At 41.2% G+C, this 22,515-nt stretch overlaps 1 protein-coding gene across 2 annotated transcripts; it reads right to left on the bottom strand.

The window, feature by feature from the left end:
* Nucleotides 1-83: 83 nt before the first annotated feature.
* Nucleotides 84-2,048, bottom strand: junba (JunB proto-oncogene, AP-1 transcription factor subunit a). Of its 2 annotated transcripts, XM_079219112.1 has the most exons (2): nucleotides 1,589-2,047; nucleotides 84-1,357 (listed from the first exon to the last, which is right to left on the bottom strand). In XM_079219112.1, exon 2 carries the CDS (start codon nucleotides 1,317-1,319, stop codon nucleotides 411-413), a length of 909 nt encoding a protein of 302 aa, XP_079075238.1. In that variant the 5' UTR covers nucleotides 1,320-1,357; nucleotides 1,589-2,047; the 3' UTR covers nucleotides 84-410. The 2 variants fall into 2 exon arrangements, with proteins under 2 accessions (XP_079075238.1, XP_079075237.1); XM_079219111.1 differs by having other exon boundaries at nucleotides 84-2,048.
* Nucleotides 2,049-22,515: the final 20,467 nt, after the last annotated feature.

Here is a 22,515-nt window from a genome sequence, read left to right as displayed (position 1 = left end):
TGTGGTCATGTTAACGAGAATTACCGTAATAACCCTAAGAGGTGACACCTTTTCTATAACCTCTGGAAGAAACAACACATGTCTTCGTTTCATAATTTCATTTACTTAAATATATACTGTACAAGTAAAAAACACAGGCTCATCAGGCTCAGCCCGACGAACACAAATAACTTACATAAGAATGTATCACAGATCGCAATTAAAGTAAAATGTAAACAGGCAAAGCCAAGACGACACTTTTCAAAACGTATTCAAAAATGCCCTAAGTGTTTTAGTCTTGTATGATTTCTGCTGCCGTAGAAACCCCATTGGTCCAGTTCTCTCGTACAGACAATGTATAAAGTCAATGTCCATTGTGTTGTCAGTGCAGTTCTTTGTCCAGTGTTTTTTGTTTAAAGTGCATTGTTTCTTCAATAAGACTTCACTTTGGGCGCCAACATGAGCTGGCAGCCACTGCTCACATGTGTCATGACTTTCTGTTTGAGTTGGGCCACCTGTTCCCGCAGCACCGACGCCGTGTTTGACAGCCCGACGTTGTCCGTTTTCAGAATTTTCACCTTGTCTTCCAGACGAGAGATGCGCTCCAGTTTGCGCCTCCGACACTTTGACGCTGCGAGCCGGTTCCTCAGTTTTTTGCGCTCCGCTTTCATGCGGTCCTGGTTCTCCAAGTCGATGGGGGACATCGGCGGAGACCCGTCGCTGCTCTGCATGTCTGGGACGGTCTGAGGCTCCTCTTTCAACACGCCGAACCGCTGCGAGTGGATACCCACACCGGCCAGGGAGTGCTGGAAATGGTGAGACCCGTGCGCAATGGCCTGGGGATGCTGGTGATACTGGTGGTGCGGCAGGTAGCTGATAGTGGTGGAGGGATAGCTGGCCGCAGATGACAGACCGGGGTTCGTGGAGCAGCTGCTCAGGGTGGTGTACTCGAGCGCTTCGTGCTGCATGGATGAGCCGAACACCGAGGCGGGAGCCGAGCAGACAACCCCACCGGGGACGCCACAGGCAACGCCGCCGATGGACACGTTTGGAGGAGCCATCTGGTTCATCTTGTGGAGGTCGTCCAACGCTTTAACAAAACCTTCAGCGAAGCCTTCCTGCTCCTCTGTGATCCCGCGGTTGTAGAGGAACTGGGCAGGTGTCGGCGTCGTAGTGATGACCCCGTTGCTGTTCTGGATGATCAGTCGCTCCAGTTCCGGAGAGGCGAGCTTCAATGAGCCCACGTCCACCGGCCCGGCCGAATAGAAATCACTATCGGCACGCAGGTGCTGTGGCTTGAAGTTTGAGTTTCGATATGAATCGGAGAAGTTCAAGTTCATATTCTGCTTTAGCAGCTTGTAGTCTGGCAGGGCTGCGCCTGGATGGCCATAAGCAGAGAGAAACGAGTCGTCATAAAAAGGCTGTTCCATTATTGTGGACATATTGCAAAATACAAGTCAAATACAAGAGTGCGCTGCAAAGATGCTGCGTGGTTTTAGTGTCCCAATTGTCTCAATCTCCAGCACAAAGTCCCGGTGTATTATTATACTGAAGACCAAAGCTATCAAAAACAGAGCAAAACTTCCAAAATAGTGGAACTGTACTGTACCAAGTCGTCGATTTGTGTCTTTGGTTGAATTCAAAGCGGAGTCCAGTGACTAATTCAGATGTTTTGATTCCACTCGTGTGTAGGAGAGTCTTGTCTGCTCTGAAACTGAGCTTTTCTTCTGTTTCCTCTGTACTGACAAGCGGCAGACGCGCTTCGCTGTACTTATATCACCCGGCTCCTCATGCGCTCCAACCAGCCTTCTGATTGGTTGTCAGCTCTGTGGTCCACGCCTCCGGGAAGTCAGACACACTTGCTGACGTCGTTGCCAGGATCAAGGTCTGTAAACAGACGAGGCCTGTTCGGCGTGAGGGAAACTCAAGCCGGGTGAACGCGCATAAAATAAATGCCAGTGCACATCCACACTCTTTACTCTTTATTAACGAGTCCGTTTGAATGTATCTCACAGCTCAAAGTCATCCAAAAACACAAGGAGCTTTTTTCCAGCTGGAGGTCTATTGGGGCACCCAAAACACTCCCAACAACCGCTTTGCCTTTCAATCCAAACAAACCCCAGCGGGAAGAATATATAGTCTGATGCTGAGTCATGCGATCCAAACTGATATCGGACAGTCCATATTTGGGTGTCCTGGCGCACCAGTTCCTCCCTGACAGGAGCGGGAAGCCAATCCCATGTTGGCGCGCTTCCAGCGCTCCGGGATGTGGGAGGCGAAGGAGGCGCTGCTGTCTGCTTCCCCCCGCAGGCAGGGAGCGGACGGGGAGGTGGCGTAAACTCTTGGGTGTGATGTCTTAAAAAATGCATGAAGGATAATGTCTGTCTGGCAAAGAAAGACATGGGCTCAGGTTATCAGACAGAATTCATGTGATAGAATTTTTGTTTTGTTTAAAGATAATAAAAAAGTGTAGGGTAGCTACTACTCATCGATGGAAAGAATCAATATGGGCTACTCATAAAACGAGTTGCTCACTAAAACACGGTACTTCTAATTCATACTGTAACAAGAATGTAGTTGTTGTCTATAATTACAAATTAAAAAGTAATAGTAATTGGAGCTGACTCAAGCCAGTGTTTTTTTCCCCATTTTTTCTTCTCCTCGACTTCATTGTTTTTATTAAGTGCACTGAACAAAGTCGGAATTAAGGGAGCGTAAACAAATGACGGAGCCTTAAGGTCAACTCTGTTAGAGGAAAGACGTGTCCCCTGGACTGAACACCTGTTTGATAGAAAGACGTCTTTGTCTTCTCTATATGGTAATGACCTCTGAATCACTTCCCAGAGGGCCATGCGCCCACGCACATTCATATCGTCTAGTAGTTCGACTTGCCACCTATCCTCAGGTCACGGGTGTATTTGAGTGTTTTCTCCTCATGGCAGCACCTTATCCATTTTTTAAATGTTTTATCTAGCACCTTTCATTTTGTTTAATGTATTGATCTTAGAGAAGAAAAGGCTGTTCTTAATTGAAGTGGTTTATATATAACAATAAATAAATAGTTCACCTAAAATGCAAAGTCATACATGTCCTCATAGTCATACATGTCCTCACTAACTCTGACCCATTACAGACGTAACATTGAACAGTTCGAAGATAATGGGAGTATCAGGTAACAGTCAAATTGTAACTATTTGTATTGTGTTTTTCAGAGTCTTCTGCCAGTCTGCTGTAAAGTGCACACATGAGAAGAGAGATGTCAGCAAGGACATGTGGTGGTAAATTAGGTAATTACTTGATTTTTGTGGTGGAATTTGACGGACATTTTACAGTTTCTTCTGCTGAGTTAATGTCTGTTTGGGCTTTAAAGGCGCACCCCAGCATTTTGGTATTGCACTAACATACATGTAGGGGACTCTCGATGGATGGATTAAATAAACTGAGATATCCAGACTTTTGGTACGAGTCAAGTTCCAGAAAAACAGGATCCTACTTTTCCCATAATTAATAATTAAATAACAGCATCTCTTTTTAGACCCCCATGCCTTCCAAATTAACTTCTAGCGAACTAAATTTGTACATGATGAAAAACCCTCTCGAACCAATGCTGAGACAACCCTGATGACATCACCTGGGTTATTTTGCTCTGACTTGACAAAACCTCATGCAGAGCTATGGAAGAGATTACATAAGTATTTCTGGCTGAGCTATACTTTAATGTGCATATCATGGATACCTGTAACAGTCTAATTCGATATTGAATATGAGATTAAACTCTTCTTTTTGAATTGGGTTTCCTTTGTAATAAGACCACGTTGACCTTTGAACCTTTTCACCAATACTCACCTTACTGTGTGAGAAATCAGGTGTACCAGTTAGTCTTCACCAGACATGCTGCATTTTTCTGTAGCTTTGTCGGAATTAAGAAAATTATTTTAAATATCTGAAGCAACATCAGCCGCATCCTATGCACTCCCTCAGTTTGTGGGAATCGAAGGTGGCAGTTTGGTCAGATGTTACGTGGCGGTCAGTTTGGACCAAGCTCCTCCCACTGAATCAGTGGTCTGATGTTCCGTTGTCAGTGAGAAGAAATGTCAGGGGAACCAGAGAAACAGAAGTATAGTTTCAGGGAAACGGAGTGAAGTATCACTTAGTGGTCAGTTCCAGTTTCAGAGTGACCTCATCCACTTCACTGAACGTTACAATAGTCACAAAAGTGTGACCTCTTATCACATGTGGTTTGTTGCACTTTCGCATCTGATTAGATCATAATTAGGAAGAAGATTCTTAGAAATATTTCAGAAGATTAATATATTATCAGCCAGCTCTTCTGTTTTTTTCTGAAAATGTGACTGAGAATCTCGGGCCTTGAATCCGATTGAGTGAGGACGATATAAAGGTTTTTTTGCTTATCGTTGCAAAATGTGCAGGACATAAACTCTACGATATATATATATATATATATATATATATATATATATATATATATATATATATATATATATATATATATATATATATATATATATATATATATTGTTATTCATGGGACTTTTTTACTTGAGACCCTTAATTGGCTCTGAGGCTCTGAACAATTTCTTGCTCGCATGCACATCATTTCATGCGGCTATGCACCAGAATTCACAGGCACACAGTTCAAACACCTCATACATGCAATTCTGTCACTTTCTTTGAGCGCTGGTGTGATTCAGGTCGACAGCAGGGCAATAAAGAACAAAATCAGCAGCAGAAATACGATAAACATGAAAGCAACAGGGAAGCGTATAGGTGCAATCACCTACGGTGGTACAGACAGCGCCTGTGGCAGAGCCATATAAAGATACCTTTCTGTTCTCATCGGCTGTTAGTACATCACATGATGCCTGCTGGCTGTGCCCAGGAGAGAGAAAGGAACTGTGGGTGGTAATAGTCCGCAAAAGCATCCGTGATAGGAAATCATTGAATATGTCACATTGTAATGTACAAGTGTGTCATTTATAAGAAATTCTAAATGCCAACAACACATCTGGTCTCTTTCAGTTATGAATCATGCTTCCCAAATATATTTTTTTACTGAAAATTCAATGATCTTGAACCAGCCGGGACTGCTGACCGAGCTGGTTTAACCACAGAGTGAGGGGAATTGCAAAATCATTACGGGATGTCAGGATGAGTTTAAGGAGAAATTGGAGGTAGTTCAATCAAGATAGTGATTTGGATTCACAAAATGATGGTTGTATTGCTCAAATACTTTATTTGGTTTTCATGAAACCAAGAAAAACTGAAATCTTGTTTGTCCTTCACTCACTTCAAAAGCAAAACTTTTGTCAGAAAAGGACATAACTCCGGAACGCCTGAAAGCTGCTGATGTTCATTTGGCCTTCATCACGACTTTAACTCCCTCCTCTCTGTCTCGCCTACCACCACAACCTCCGCAGCTTGTTCAGGCACTAAAACACTGGGCGGCTTTATTAAATGAACCAGAAGTAACGTCGCTCCCACGTCTTTGGCAAGGTCTTCCACGCTGGAAACTCGGTGACCTGGAAGCGGCCTGTAGGTGTGGTGAGTCAGGTATGGGTGTTCGTCGGGGCAAAAAGCTGGCTGTCCCCGCGAGGAGAGGACAGCTCACACAGCATCACATTAAGTCAGAAGACAGTTAGTCCCTAAAGAGTGTGTGGGTCACTTAAATGAACGCTAACAAGCAGCCGTCGCCAATCCCTCTTTCACCCCCTCCTCTCCTCCATGAACCAAACCCCATCCCTGCACCACAAGCCCTTTTCTTCTTCTTCTTCCCCCTCATCGTTATCTGGCTGCCTGTGGGAAATTGAACCGTCTTGTGCATGTAATCGCTTTAATGAAGGCATGTTTAATCAGCATATTCTTCGTCTGTAGCTCCCAGATAGTGCCAAGGAGCCTTGTAGCGACGAGAGACCTTTAGCACAAGACAGGATGATTGCTGGGGCCAAATGAGTGTGGCAGGAAAAGACAGTCGGACCCAGCTGTCCCCCCGGGCTGACGCAACGCATATGGAGCTGTCCTCCCCACTTCCCCTTCATCTACTGCTTAAACTCCCTGTCACTCTGCCAGTCTGTAAAAATGGCAAACAGCAAGAAGTGGGGGGTTTAATTAGGTCTAATCTGATTTTGCATGCCCATTTGGTTTATTAATTGAGCTGTCTTTTTGTTTAAAAAAGACATAAATATGAACTTGATTATGAGAGGGGAGGGGGGCTAAACTTGAGCATAGCAGTGTTGACTTTAAGGATATCTTATTCGGATACATTTCAGTCTATAAGAGATCCTGGCATCCTATGTTTTACAATCAGGAACAAGGCTTGGAGTTTGCAGTAATGCTAGCAATGAGATGCTGGTATCAAATGAGAGTAGAGGGACAGAGGTGATTAATAGGCCAAACATTCCACTTTTCAAACGCACCCAAACAAAACACATCATATGTTTGCTGTGACTGTGGCTATGAAGGCTGATATACTGTAGTGACTAAAAGGTTGCTCACAGGTGAGACATAGTCTAATGTATTTTAACCGTAGTACATAAAATGCTCATATAAAACAATATTATCAGGCAGCAGAGTGCCACCCGGCATTTGTGTATTAGTTTCACGCTACAATAAGCCACACAAAGATGGAAAACTGATTTGCTCTAAATTGGTGGGTCATGGAGGAGAGGTGGGATATATTGCGGATGTTTGATTCCTCGGTCTGTCCTCTACTGAGACTTCCTCATTGTGACAGAATAGGAGAAGTGAATGTGAGGTGGCAGGAGGCCAGGGTGTGCAGGACTTGGGTACACCACATTTTCATTTCCTCAATAAGTTGCTGTAATGGGCCAGCTGCGATGCCAGTGTGGCAATGGAGGGCTTGAAAAGGTTCAGATCAACATCGAGTCTTATGAGGGGCCCATCCAAGTATTAGTGGACCTACAGCTCTTTATCCAGGAAGTTAGATATGATGTTAAAATTCTGCTACCTTGATAAGTCCCATTACTCATGGCTGTGTAAACCTTATTGTTCGGTTTAATGTAGTAGTTGTCTGCAGTGTGTTGGGTTGCTATGGACATTTCTTCAATGTATTCTTTCATAAAACAAATTAATTATTTATGTACATTATCCAACCGTTACTAGAAGTCTGAGTCACACTCTATAGTTAAAAGACCAAATCAATAACACTCATACCTGTTCGATGAATACGAAGCTGCAGGCAAGAGTCAGTTAGCTTAGCTTAGCATAAAGACTGTTAACAGGGAGAGACAGCTCGCCTGGCTCTGTCAAAAGATTAAACAATACACATACCAGCACCTGAACTAGCACATAACATATTGTTTGATTAATCTGAACAAAAACCCAAGTGTAAAACTTACAATGTGTGTTTTTACAGGGGTAATGGTGTCACTTTGAGACTCTAGTCTCCAGTCCTGTCAAGACACCAGTGTTTATGCTAAACTAATTAAGACCTTTACACATATTTTTTAGTTTGTTTACATAGCCCATATAGTTAAGTTTGGACTCCACATAGGCTGAATAATGTAGCTTGAACATCTCCTTGTATGCACTTGTTTGCATGCATGTTGTTGCATATCTAAATGTTTTCAGTGTTTTGGTTCCTTTTTACTCAAGATTTTTAAGATGAGGCTTTGTTGAAAAAGGAAATCCACTGATTTTATACACCAAAGTCTGTTTCCACGTCTTGGGAAGTACTACTGTATACTTGAGTATCGTTGTACAAAGCACTAAGTTGTTAAATCATACTCATTTACTCTGGCTCTTTACGCTTTGCCATGTTTCTCCTCTAGAGTTGCGGTATGACGATTTGGTTGATACTGAAGTTATACAACAGCCGCTCTAACTATCCTGCTAAGTTGATTTGAAAGGTAAAGTCCCTTCTACACCTATTTTATTTATATTCTCTGTGGTTTGATTGCATTCTGGGTAATGTAGGTGTCATCTTTTGACAAGGAAAATAAAGTCTGGAATAAAAAAAGATATCTCTGGTTCTGCTACATCTCTTCAAAACATGTCAAAACATGACTGACAATGTCATAGGAGTGCATAGGAGTCTGACATTGTGTATATATCTCTCTCCCTCCTCCTTCTGCATCATTCCACTATTCTAAACTCCTCTTCACCTCTCTTGTGAAAAAAAGGGAGCAGAAATAAGTACTGACCTGTGAGAAGGAGAGCTCATTCACATGAGGGCAGATTGCAACATTAATCACCGTAGCTGGTAAATGACTTGGTTTATTTACTCCTGACGTGTAAAATAAGAAGCTGTGGTTTTGGTTTGAGGTTAGAGCCTTACTTCAGCCTACACAATTTCCCAGCAGGTAATTTAAATGAGAGATAGCTATGTTTATCTTTCTGAAGAGACAGTGTCAATAATGACTATGTTACTGATATGCAAGAAAAAATGAGCGTTTCTGTAGTAGAAGTTTGAAACCCCAAAAAACACACTTTCCAAGAACTATTATTTTTCTCTCGAGTTAATCTCTTACACCTGTCTCTCGCTACGGTTTTCATATACATATAAATTTCAATATCGGTAGCCTACTTGTCTCGCACAATATATATGTCTTGTAAGTATAATACGGCCCCTTTATTTTCTTTTTACCGTATGTCTGCAAACTGCATCCCTGCCTGCAATTAGAGCGCCTGCATTAATGAGAAATGTTTATCAAAGTGACTGGAAGCAGATACAAGGAAAGGCCGGTGTGTCTGACGTGTGGTTGGAGAGATCAATGGTGCGAGTTGGCCTGAAACTGTGTAGGCGCCCGAGGCGCTTTCTGATGCTCTCGCCTTTGCGGATGATCATCGAGACTCCATTGCTTCCTGGAAATGAAGCAGAGAAATGTGAGCAGAAGTAGATGCCATGGCCCAAAAAAAATGACTTATGATCATGAATGTCTACGACTTGTTGACGAAGAGAACATCGGACACTTGTTGATTTATGTTGGTGAGCTGTTTCAGTCTTTTGATATCTAACTTCTGCAGTTGCTCCAAACCATGAGGAGTTCTTCCAAATCAGTTTCCCACCCATTCATTCACCAGAACAGTGAGTACATCACACTGTACTCCACAGAGTGATGTACATTTTGATAATGCAGCAGAATGATGACGCCCACGATGTCCTGGTTTACTGGTCTCATTGTTTTGTGAGTGATTTGCTCATACTTTAAAAGCTATACATGTCAAAGTCCTCAGCTTGTTGCTATATTAATGTGTAGACCTATATTTGAGTGGCTTTAACAGTCCCTAAAGCATCGCAATGTATCAGTGCTGTGATATTAAGCACATAGCACAACATAATACTAATCTAATAATCAAATTGCTTCCAATGAGAGGGACTACAGTCATAATACATGCCAGCCATTCAAGCCCCTCAAACTTTCATCTGAATTCAACCTCATTATCTGCTTTTACAGCAATACATAGATGACACCAGCAAGCAAAGCCCACTTCTATTTTATTTACCAGAAGTGGTTCACTAGCTTGGGTTTTCACACACACTCACTTATACACACACACACACACACACACACACACACACACACACACACACACACACACACACACACACACACACACACAAACATACGCACACACAGGAACTTTCCTGTCAAAGGGTAGTTGTTCTCGTACGAAGAAACCAAAGAGAGCGAGTACAAAGGCGGTCAAAGGCAAGTGCCGTTTATCTCTGCGTGCATTGATGCCCCAGAGTGGGCTCCTAGATCATTTGTGCCAGTATGTATATCAAGAGAGGCGTTTCAGTCCTTGAGCAAGCAGATATTGCTGCCTGTCTGCTGCAACATTTACTGTATCTGCTGTTCTCAAGTCCTTTTACGGAACCTTTTGTGCAGAGAAGATGTCTTTCATTTGATGCCATTATGATGTAAAAGAAAATCCTGTTAAGTTAGTCACCAACATAATAGCCTACAGACCGTTTTGGTGTAATATATGTGTAAAGTTATCTATTAGTGTTGGCCTGTTACATATGGAGCACCGCTAACAGCATGTAGCAAGCAACGTTAACTGCCAAATTACAAATTACGCAGATCAAGCCACAACATTAAACACGGAGTCTCATGAAAACTATAAACCACAGACACTTTTTGTAAACACAAGACTCATTTGTGTCACCTGCAGGTTCTCACTCTCCTTTCAGTCCCACAGTAACATGACACATACTGTGTGCACAACTCACAAATACACTTACATGGGGCATTTTGTTTCTGCATCTTTTACGTTTTAGTAGATCTTCAGTCGTCAGTCTTGGGACGACTGAAATGAAAACATGTTAAAAATATATTTTATCTCTTTAACCAAGCTGGTGATTTAGCTCAAAAAGTTCTTAGATTGTCATTTGTTTTGATATAAAAGTTACTTTTTTTTATTAAAAAGGAGAATAGAAAATGGTAAATGGACTGTACTTGTATAGCACTGTTTTAGTCTTCTGACCACTCTTTAACGCTTTAACATACATGTCCTCATTCACCCATTCACATCCATTCACAAACTGATGGGATGGGCTAAGGTACCTGACCATTAGGAGTAACTAACATTCACACACACATTTATTCATACACTGTAGGCACAGCTACGGGAGCAGTTTGGGGTTAAGTGTCTTGCCCAAGGACACATCAACATGGACTAGCGGAGCCGGGGATCAAACTGTTTGAAGGACGACCCTGCTGAGCCACTCCACTAAATGCATCCCAACTCTTTTTGTTTTCAATGTTGTGTTAATTGTATTTTGCACCACACCACATTTTTTTTTTTTTTATACCTGTTTTAAACCAGCTAATAGTAGTTAGCGTGTCCTCTTTTTCTGACGCTAATCCTCTTTATTTGCATCATAGCAGTGGTGAGTAATGGTAGAAGGATGCAAATGTATCCAACAAAAACGCTACTTTTGCCATTTTGTATATTAGTTCTGATCACTAGTGCAGAGGCATTGCATTGGCCAGTTTCAAATTATTATCCAATTAACACATATTACTTGTTAATAGTTATGAATCACTAATGCTTGTTTTGAATATGTAACTGTTTTGTATTACATAGGCTAATTTTTTGTGTGACTTATCCCCCTATTTACTCCCCTTACATTCCCATGAGAGCAAAGGGGAAAGAGAAATACATCATCGGGGAAATGCAGACTCAATTGTGGTCAAAACTTCTACAAAAAAACATCCCCTCTGCACAAGTGATGAAATCCAGAAGTGGTGAGCTCTTCACTTTGAGTGTTTCCAGTGATGACCATGTGTGTTTGCCTCATGAACATTCAAATTTGTTTTAAATTGATCCGATAATTTGGTTTCATTTCAGGAAGATCATAGATTAAGGCAAGCCATTAGTATGAGAGGTAACTCGTGAAGATTCAGTGAGTGTTCCGTGACCTGTCAGGTAGCGGTATAGACAGGCGTGACTGGGAGTGGTCTAGTGACACTTTCATCTACACTCATTAGCATGAAACACTAGAGACTGAGAGAGAGCGCTTTTAGTCAGGCGACCACAAAACAACTCAATTCTGCCTGGCAGTGAAACGGTTAAACTGCACTTTTGCTTTTTCTGCCTCCCAGCTGTCTGGTATTACTGGTGGAGTCTGGTGCCCAGAAATGAGGTGCAGTGTGTTATCACTCTATCAGATGGGTATGATAGTAACCATCAGGCGATGTGCAAACAGTACTCTGCTTGGCTTTGAGGTTGTTTTTCTGAAAAACAGCCTCCTTTTATTCTTTGCATCTTCTCTTTTTATCTATCCGTTCATCATCCTGTACATTTGTCTGTCTCTTTTTCCCTCCCTGTTTACATGTGTGCATTATGTGTGCTTTGCTGAGCATGCTGTTTGCCCTTGAGGTGTTTTTTATTTATACATTCTTGGCACAAGCAGTGTTTTTTAAATTCTCCCCCGCATGGGGAATCACTTGACCCTTGTTTACTCTGCAGGAGCACACACAATAGTGATGAGTAAAAGTCTTCTTTTCATGTAGCTCCGTGATCACTAAACACACATGCAAGTGTGCACATGCAGACACTGTTGCTCTGCAGACGCTCTGCTAATTGACCCCCTCGCTAAGCCCTGCCGTTTACAATGATTACAGTGGAAGTCTTTACATTTAGACAGAAGTAGACAAAAGTAGGCTTCTTATTTCTAACAAAGACTGTCAATTCTGATGGCGAAATGACATCTGCAGCAAGCGAGCAGGTTTTTTTTCATCTGTAGCTGGCTAATTATTGCTTGGTTGTAAACGTCATCTCCAGCTGACTGTTTATGCTGTTAGCCTTGTTAGCTGGTACCAATTCTGTTACTAACAATTGATCTCTTGTGTTTTACAGTTTTGTACAAGTTTGAGAAAGACACCATGTTTAGGGGTTAATTCGATCAATTCAGAGCTCTGACAAATTCCATCAGTATGAAGTAAAAAGGCCATAATGAGCACCTGTTATTGGCCCATTACAACCAGTCTAATGACCCGGCTAGGAGTGCTGGAGTCCATCAAACGCACACAAGTACAAATAAACTCTTAGTCTTATCCTCTGGTCTATAAAGAGGCAAAACTGCTGCCATGACAGAGTTTGATAGAGAAGAACGCTTTTGGTTTCACGGTAAAAGCTAATGCCAACTCCATCTCTGATGGCCAGATTGATTGATTGAGGATTATTAGTTTTGCATTGCATTACCCTTTATTCATGTGGCGCTTTTGTCCAAAGTGACTTGCACTGTATTAATTCTCACCGAGTACACACTCATAAGGAGTCATTTTGAGTTTAATTAGACCTTTAAATTAGGTCTGATTTTAAAATCTGATACATTTCTTTGAGAAAAGCCAGTCAGTTCTCTCAGCATGTAGCATGTTTATAATTTACCATTTTCTCTTTTTTATACTCGTATAAGTACACATCCGTGCCATCGTGGCCCAGATATTTATTCATCAGATGTGTGGGAGCGAAGCAGCTCATATAAATATGATTATCACTGACTATAGAACTTGTGGTCCGCAGTGAGTGTGGCTCTCATTCATAATACGCTGAAACACAGCGAGTTACTAACCTCACATCCTGTACCAAATGCAGCAGGAAATGCTTGATTTCCTGTAGTGAAGTGACGGTGGGGGCTATTGTATATTTGTGTGTGCGTATCTGACACATTGGGAGTGTGTGTCTGTGTATGCATGTCCACATTTCTTCTACATTTGAAGATCTATCAAGTAGCGTGTATTTCTCAAAAGCGTTCTCTGAGAACAGCGCTTAATTAGATACAGATAACAGCTTCATATTGACAATTATTAGGTTGCCACCGATGTGTGAGGGTCATTAGTCAGTTGGAAGCTGCAGATAAGTGTTAAGTTCCTTCTTATCACCAAAACTAAAACAGTGAAGAAAGTGCACCTCACATTTTCAAATCCATCCATATTTGTCGTTAGTTTGTTGTCTCCGTCCCTAAATGACGTCAATGAAAGCAATTACATGATCTGAGAATAGATTTGACACATTGGCGATATTATGTGACTGTGTTGCAAAACAAAATAAAACCTTGGAGGGCCTTTAAAACATCTCCTGGGGCTTTTTTTCAATCATGCTTTCACTGAATATTGTTTTCAGGAACAAGCAAACTATTTAAAACAGTGTGAAGAAAGTAGTTGTTTCTGTAAGTGACGTCAAGCTGTTGAATTTACCAGAAAAATGACCTTATTTTGCAATTTTGGCCACATCCCTCTTGACTAACAATTTGTTTTTGAGAGTGGTGTCAAACACACACACACATGGACAGATCAAACACACACACACACACACACACACACACACACACACACACACACACACACACAACTACCACCTCTGATCCCCGAAAATACTATACTGTTGTCAAGGAAACAGCCAGAGACTATCAAAGTGTGTGTGTGTGTGTGTGTGTGTGTGTGTGTGTGTGTGTGTGTGTGTGTGTGTGTGTGTGTGTGTGTGTGTGAGCAAGGGTGCATTTGTGCATCTTGGAATAGCTTCAGTGACGCATACATTTGCTCACAAACACCATGCCAGCTAACCGCCCTCTTTCACCTCCCCATTCTGTGTTACAACGTACATCCATCTGTCCTCTCATATTTTTCCTTCTTTTCTTTTTCTGTTCTTTGATTTTATTCCTCTGCTCTGTCCTTTTCTCTCACTTCTTCTTGTCCACCTTTCTCCTTGTCTTTCCTCTCCTCTCCTGTCGGAGCTCGTATTCAGGGAGTTGTGGTTCATTCCTCCCTCTTCTTGGAAACTATCAAGCTTTCCCCAGATCTGACATTTCCACTAACCCAGAGATTGATTCCTGTTATTTCCTATCATCACATTTCATTATCTTTAACCTTCAGGAAAAAGTGGAAACGCATCTAATCGATTTTACCAGTCTCAAGCTGATTAGATTAAAAAGTAATTTTTTCAAACAAGATTTCACGCAGAAAAGAAGAATGCACCACAGGCTGCCACAGCTTGTTCGTTCGTGATCAGTGGTAGCGTTTCTGCTTATGAGCCATGTAAGGTTTATTTTTCCAGGCAGTAAAATCCCATGAGGCAGCGATGACTTCATATTGTCTCTGATTAATGGCTCTACATGAGGACGGGGGGTGGATGAAAAACTCTGCCAAAATCCCTTCTTCTCTGTCCCCTCAAGGCATCTACAACCTACATTTATACAACAGCCTTGATGCTCTGGTGGCAAACTGGAATCTTATTTTCGTATCTGGCTGTTGAGTGAAAGGATGTCTACATGTGACACGGGTCTCGTTATTATTGACCTGCTAGTTATTCCCACAAATGACGAAAGACGTCAGCTGTTTGAAAATCTTGTCCAACAGTTTTACCGTGTTTTAGGCTGCCTCTCCTAATATAGATTTATTTTGACATGACAACTAGCTATATTTAAATGCTAATCCTTAATCCACCATCAAAGAAAGATTTAGCGCCGGCACCCTTCAGTACTGATAAATATAAACTTTAGCTTCAGTTCATCAATCTTCACATTGTCACTTTTATGGCTCCTGATCATCATGTCAGTTCCATGTGATGGATTTATTTTTAGCAACACAACATGACAAAAAGAATGATATCTGATAATCTGACCACACGTGAAAACAGATCACAAGGTTGCATATCATCAGATCTCCCAGCTTTCTGTGTGAAGGTCAGAAAACTCTTTTGTGTCCAGCTTATTAACCCTCAACCTCATATACCAACTTACATTTACAGGAACTCAGAGGCCTGCGACCAATAAAGTTTGCCGCATTTTGGGCATTTTCGCAAGTTTTTGCGTGTGTGTGTGTGTGTGTGTGTGTGTGTGCATGACTTGTTCTGAGTCACTGCTGTCCCCCTGGGTGCACAGCCAGGGCAGTGGCGAAGGGTTTATGTGTGAGTGTGTGAGAGAGAGAGTAAAGACTTAGTGTGTCTGTACACATGTGCGTGCATATTAACATCCATATATTTGTCTGTGTTTGTGTGTGTGTTTATTTGTCCTTTGGAGCAGCCCAGACCTGAACACTCTCCTCTGATGACTCAAGTCCACAACTGAATTCATTTTGAGTCATCCATGTCTTACAAATATGTTTGTCTTTTTTACATTTAGTTTTGTTGTTGGTTTTAACAACTGATTATAGTTTATCATATTTAAAAAAACACACAGGTCAGTAAACGCACTTCAAAACCCATCCTTTCAAAAAAAAAGTATTGCACTGTTCTTATTTTTTTTTTATAAATATTGTTAAAAAAAAGATATTTCACCAACAAATCCCATGAAAAGATTACAACCCCACAATTAATTGATTTTGCCATAGATCTCCATTGTCTAAGAACTTAATTAACTTATCAATAGGGCACTTTGACATGCCCCGTCAGTAGCAGTTTATTTTTAAATGCTCCAGCATACACAGTCCTGCTGTCAAAAATACTGACTACGTCAAATGTGTATCACTCCGATTGTAAAAAATAGTCCTTACAAATAGACTATTTCCTCTTGTTTGATTAACATTTGGTAAAATCTACAGCGCCCAGCTGTTTAAATATATTTTAGAGGTTTTATAAAAATTGAAGTATATAGTTGTGACTTGTTTTACAGATGTCTTCAGGAGGAACAAATTGCTTTGAAATTGTTGACAATAGAAAAATGATAGATTCAAAATATATAGAATATTCCCAGCCTTATCCCTAAGGTATTGATAGAAGGAAATCTAATATTATTCACCTGGCTGTCAGGTTTTGCGATGAGCACTAATGCTAGCAATTGTCATAAGCCAATTGAAAGGGTAATGGCCATGGTAAGTTAAAAACAGTCAAATCTGGCTACATGTTAAAGTAAAGTAGACCAAACCTAGCAGTTCACGTCGTGTTTTTTATTTGATGTAACTAGCAAGCAAGCTAGCTAGCTAACTAGCCAACCCCGAAATGAGCTTCATCTACACACTCTTGTCACAGCGTAGGGAAGCACATTGCTATCGCCAGATTTTGTAACATGCAAGTCCACAGAAAAGAGAAGAACGGCTTGTGCTGTGCTGTTGTGAGAATGTATACATTGGTTTCACAAAATGAGCCGACGATGTGTTGAGAGACACTTCAGCCAACACTCGGTTTAGTTACTCTTTAACATTAAACAAGAAGAAGATTAGAAGTTGTGAAAATAGAAGACAAGAAGATGACTTAACAGCAAGAAAGGAGAAGCCGTGAGCTAGCTGGTCTAAATCATGTGCCATTAATCCGGCCACCTGTTGAGTGTGAACAGATCCAACTGATAGCGGCTCCACCTGAACCTCAGTGAGTGAGTCAGTCCCGCCAGCGGTTGAGTTAAGGGAATGGTGGAGAACAGATAAAAGTGACTCTTCCTCAGTGGAGTCAATTAAGCTGTCAGCGTGTGTGATTGGAGCGGGACCCGATGGTTGTGACTCAGGATGCTGCTGGTGAATCAAATGGAAAACCAGCATCATTTTAGGGTTTCAGTCTGTTTTTTGGGGGGGGGCCTCTGTCTGGACTGCTGGGATGAGGTGGAAAGAAGAAAAGAAAGAGAGAAGGAGGGTTTATTCCCACAATGAGGGTGTTTTCCAATTCGACTTCACAGTAAAATCCTTTCTTGGCATCATTATGTGGGGGGAAAAGCATGATGGAGGTCTATTACAAACACTCTGCTGTGATTAAATGTGTGGCTTTCTTGATGGGAGTGTACTTTTAGGGCAATTATGTGTGTTTTTTTGTGGTTGTATGTCTGTTAAATGTGTACATGTTCTGTTCATTAACGACACTTAAGAAGACATTTGGCAAGCTGTGTTAACAGCAACATATAAAGAAGTATGCAGTATATGACCTGCAGTTGAACTGAGTAATCAGACCGATGATCACTTTGAGAAGACTCTGTGAATGAGTTGTTTTAGTAGCGACTGAACAAATAGCAGCGGGGGTGATGAAGAAAGGAGTGCGGCAGCATCAACAACATTTGAGGAGGACCCATGGAGGTTAAAAGCTCCATGTGTAGACGTTCAAAGACGTCGCGTCTGAAACTAAAAAGGGCCCATTTCAAGCTGCTCCAGTGACTCATGGCTCCTTCACCCGGCTTTACGGGAAGTGGAATGTGTTTTTAATTCTTCAGGTTTTTTTTTTCCCCTACCTCCTCCTCCCCTTTTGGTGGAGGACCATGGGTAAATGTTTGTCTGTCTGTGTGAATGTTGTGGTGTGTCTGTTTGTTCATGTGTGTGTCTCAAGTCTATACTTGAGAGCAGGTAGCCCAGATGATGTCATTAGTGTCTAGAGAGAGTTAGCAAAGCCACTCACTCCAAAGACTCCAAAGTGTGGCTTCTGTGTTTCGACACAGTCCAAAACACGAGAGACGACCTGAGCAGAGAATAATTTGCTATCTCTCTGTGTTTCTTGGCCGGGAGCAGTGACTTCCTTCCTTTCTTGTCTGACAACCTCACACTGACGACAAGTATTGTCAAAATGTTCCTTTCAGCAAGTGAATAAGGAAAGCCCGGCTTTAAACCACAACACAATCAAGGAAAAACCTGAGGGTCAGAAACTTAAATTCACAGTTTTAAATTTGCCTCCAGCACAAATACATTTTCAGTTATTATTTTCAAAATAGTCAGGGTTATTTGAAAATGAAGAAATGTTTTTTCTGAATAATGGGAAATTAATAACTTATGACAAATATTTCAAGTTTAGTTTTGCTTTGAAAAAAATATTTCCCAAAATGTCTTCTTCCAGAATTTGGAAGTTATCACATATTATAGTTAATTACAGAAAGATAATAAAGCGATGAAGTCATACAAAGGCTCATAATTAGGGTGTAGTATGTATCACAAAATAAAAAAATAGTAAATAAAAATAATAATAAAATAAAAAACCTTTTGATTCAAATTTGTGATTTTACTAAATACAAATAACTCGTCTGGACTTGACCTATTTGATCTGCGATTGTTCACATAACTTCAGAAATACTGATGGAAATAATTAATAGTTTTGATTCCCGGTTTTCAGCCAATTTTACAAATCATCTTTACCAATAAGTATCATAATAAAAAGAAACATCTGTATAATTAGAGTTGATCAAATACATCAACCCTCCATCAAATACTAGTTTTCTCAAGCTCAAATCTTTTGTTTTTATCGCTTGTCTTACACTATACAGGTGTTGAAGTTAATGTGTTCACCCCTCCAGTACTTCTATTGTTTTTCAGTAGCCCAAGAATAATACAAGCTTTTATTATATCTGCCTCTAACCATCACCTTACAGAAGTAAGTGCAGAGTCTTGTTATGTCGCCCCGTGGCTGTTGTCAGTCCAAAGCATCACCTCCGGCCCAGACTGGCTTCCTTGGAAACTCTTGGCCTATATCTGTTTGTCTTGACTAGGGTTTTTCCAGCCTGAGGTGGCTATTTTGGTCAGATAAATACAATGTTGTTTTGGGAGCGGGGGTTGAGGAGCGAGGCGCAGATGAGATCACCTCTCAAGGCTCCTGAGCTGCAAAACAACAGGCAGCAAGACAAGACAAGAACTGCCACGAACAGAGGCGGAAAAATAAAGGCTGTGGAAATTATTGACATCCCGTCCAGGATTGAAGTTGGCCCGAGGCAAGGATTCGAGAGAGAACCTGTCCCGCTGTCTCTCAGACAAATGGGGAGAGAGATTTGGAAAATGTTTTTTTTTTTTTTTTTTAAATCAGTGAAGAAATAGTTTTGATCATAAGACATGTTGCTTTCTGCAGCTGACGAGAAGGAAACGTTTTCAATGGCTGCAGAGAGTATTTTAAGGCCTTCGCCACCGGGCAGACCAGACACGTCTGTATTTTGTTATGTGATTAGATTTGTTTGTGTTTGGCTCTGAGGTCATGGGAAAATGAAGGGGTTTCTTTTTCTTTTTTTCTTGGGCAGAAGGGAGACATACTGCAGTAGACTTCATATTTGAATGATGAGAAAGTCTGTCTTTCTTGCCCCCTTACTGTCTGTCTGTCTGTGTGTCTGTCTGTCTGTCTGTGTTTGGCTACAAGTGAGTGCGTGGTGTTGTGTTTCCATGTACACTCATGTCTGTTTGTGTGTGAATGAGAGTTTATTACCATGCGGTTGTCTGCGGTTGCAGCCAGGTGTGCTGGTAGTTGCTCAGGTGTTTGGCTTTGCTACCAGGTACAACACCTGCATGAGCTCTGAGAAAACAACGTCTGAGAACAGTGTGCGAACATGACTGTGTAGGGTTGGAATGTAACATTTACTCAAGTGTACTCAGGTATTTTAAGGTTCTTTTACTTTACTGAATATAAAACATTTTGTGTTGCTTTAAACTTCTCCTGAAATGAACTATAAAATCTAATTAACTTATTATGTTTAATCTATATGAAAACTGTTTTTCTTGGAAAGGCACAAGTGTTGTCACCCCTATTATGTTTCTACTGTATTTATGTTATATACATGTTACAAATATATATATTGTACCAACAATATACAACATGCATATTTATCTTTAAATTATGCCTTGATTATTACACCTGCATGTTTACTGTTTTTATTGTTTTTATTGTTTTACTGTTTTATTCTAAGCCAATATGTTTATTGTTATCCACCTCGTTTCACCACGTCAAATTACTTGTACGTATAATAAAAAATTCTGATTCTGATAATAACTCTGTAATGTGTTAATCAGTGAGCTTTAGAGGTGTTGGTAGTAGGCTTGTCACAATAATTACGTTATCATACAATATATGGACATGTGCTCGACCATTATTTCTGACCTCATTATTGCCTGTTGTGTTTACATATTTGTTTGTTTACATAAGAATGTCTCCAAAATTATAGCCAGCCTGATGCCAGAATAAACAACATGGTTTTCCCTACCATAGACAGAGAGTCCATTTTTTGTTTGTTTTAGTTTTATTTAATTTATGTTTTATTGACAAGATTTTAATATTTCTTTCCATATTATGCTATCTTATCATCATTATATCAATGACATGAAATAGTCATAAAATTACAATATAAAAAAAAATGTTTATCACAATTATTTCGGGGATTGTCCAAGAAAAGTCGTCATCGTGACAGGCCCAGTTTTGTTTTCAACCTTTGGACAGAGGTATGCTAGCTGTTTTGGACTTTTTTTCCAATCTGTATTCTAAGCAAAGCTTCATATATACTCTACACAGTGTTGTGCTTGAATGAACTTCTGAATGTGATCATACTTTTGGTGAACATTGACCTATACGAGAATTTACAGCATCCATAGATCAATCAAAGGAGCAGAGACATCGGCCACTGTCTCTTCCATCCCTGCCTCAAAAGTCTCAAAAGTCAACTTGACGAGTGAGTGTTGAGCAGTTGCTAGAGCAGAGGAAGGATCAAGCTCTTCACAGCCTACATTTATGCATGAAATTGATTAAACAACATAGCATCCGAACATTTGAAAAAGAAAAAAAAGAGGAAATTAACAGGAACCAGTGAACTTTGAGCTAAAGCTTATTTTACAGACAAGAGTGGTATTAATCCTGTCAATTAACTCTTGGCAGGAAACCAAATAAGTGTATTTCCCAAACTCTCAAACCGTTCTGGCTTTGAATTCAATTCCATTTAATTGATTTTGTATAGCCCAAAATCACAAATTAGCCTCAGAGGGCTTTACAATCTGAATGCGGGACTTGTTACTGAATGTTTTTCCAATGTTGTAATGTAACTTTTATTTTACGTTTTACTATCAAAACCACCTTCTTCCTCCACCGTTGACTAGTGTGTGTGTGTGTGTGTGTTTCTAAGGTGTGTGTGCGTGTAAACCCGCACGCATCTGGAGCTCCTTAAAGGGTGTGTGTGGGAGGAGGGAGTTTTGTGGTAAAAAATGAGGTCATCATTGCTGTTGATTTATGTGACACACGCTATTACTTACACTGCTGTGACTTCACCAACGTCTCCGCTGACAGCATGAATAATACATGTCCCCACCAAAGGATGACATCCTCCACTTTCTCCTCTCTCATCTGCTATTTCATAAAGTTTACTTCATCATTACTGACCCATGTCAGCGTGTCGTGTGTGTGCGTTCCTGTGTGAGCTGTCCCTGTTTTAGTTCCACATCAGCTCCTTTGCTGATTATCTGCCATCTTCCATCCAGTTCAACAAGTTCAACAAGTTCAGCCTTCACATTGGTAGTTTATGAAATTGCACAACCGGATATGGGAAGGAGCATATGCTTGTGTGCGTGTGTGTGTGCCACACCCTAAGAAAAGTGATTGGCATGTGGGATAATTACTTGTGATACATTGTGTAATCGTTGGCTTACCGTAACACAGGTGTCAAACTGACTCACCCCGCAAATCTTTCTTCCGTTTCATTTCAGTTGAGTCTCAAGACAAGTATTGATACATGCAGTACTACATTTGGTCTTTTACAGAGACATGCAGTGATTTGCCCGAAGTGTTGAGAAACACAACTGACCGCCAGAGAGTAATAGTCATGGATGGGTGGCGAATCCCATCCCGGATGTGCTTTTGACAGCCTGGCCAGACATTTTGCCCCAGATGAAGCTCTGGGCTGAGCTGCGGGATGGCAACTTCCAAAGAGAGGTCACCGTGGTCAGCGCGGAGCGGGCACAAACGCTGGGGCAGAGTGAAGGAGAGAAGAGGAAGGGGGTGGAGGAGGAGTGGTGTGGATGGGTGGGGGTGGTGGGTATGGGGACGGAGGACAGCCGTTACTGTCAGCATCCATCAGGAAGCCCAGGGGTGACATGGGAGCAGGAAAGACAGAAGGAATAAAGGGAGGCGAAGGAGGCGAAGGAGGCGGAGGAGGAGGAGAGGTCAGGGTGGGGAGTCGGCCCTTAACTAGTCACCCCTCAGCCCATCGTTATAGCCCTGGAGTACACTTGTTTGCTGTCCCACACCGCCTCCTCCCCTCTCCATATGTTCTCAGCGCAGATGTGTAACCCTGCAGCTGTCGGATTTCTCAACATGTTCTTCCTTACAGAGCCGTTACAGTTATTTTACACGTTACTGCTTTACTTAAAATTATGGACACTTTACATCACTAGGACTATTTGATAAAAC

Source organism: Taurulus bubalis, assembly GCF_910589615.1.
Source record: "Taurulus bubalis genome assembly, chromosome: 6".
NCBI classification, from domain to species: Eukaryota; Metazoa; Chordata; class Actinopteri; order Perciformes; family Cottidae; genus Taurulus; species Taurulus bubalis.
Note: the sequence above shows the minus strand (reverse complement) of the source record. Positions and strands in the feature narration are given on the sequence as shown.

Coding starts and splice junctions, on each gene's coding strand:
- junba (XM_079219111.1), bottom strand. CDS start 1,421: ATGTCCACAATAATGGAACAGCCTTTTTATGACGACTCGTTTCTCTCT.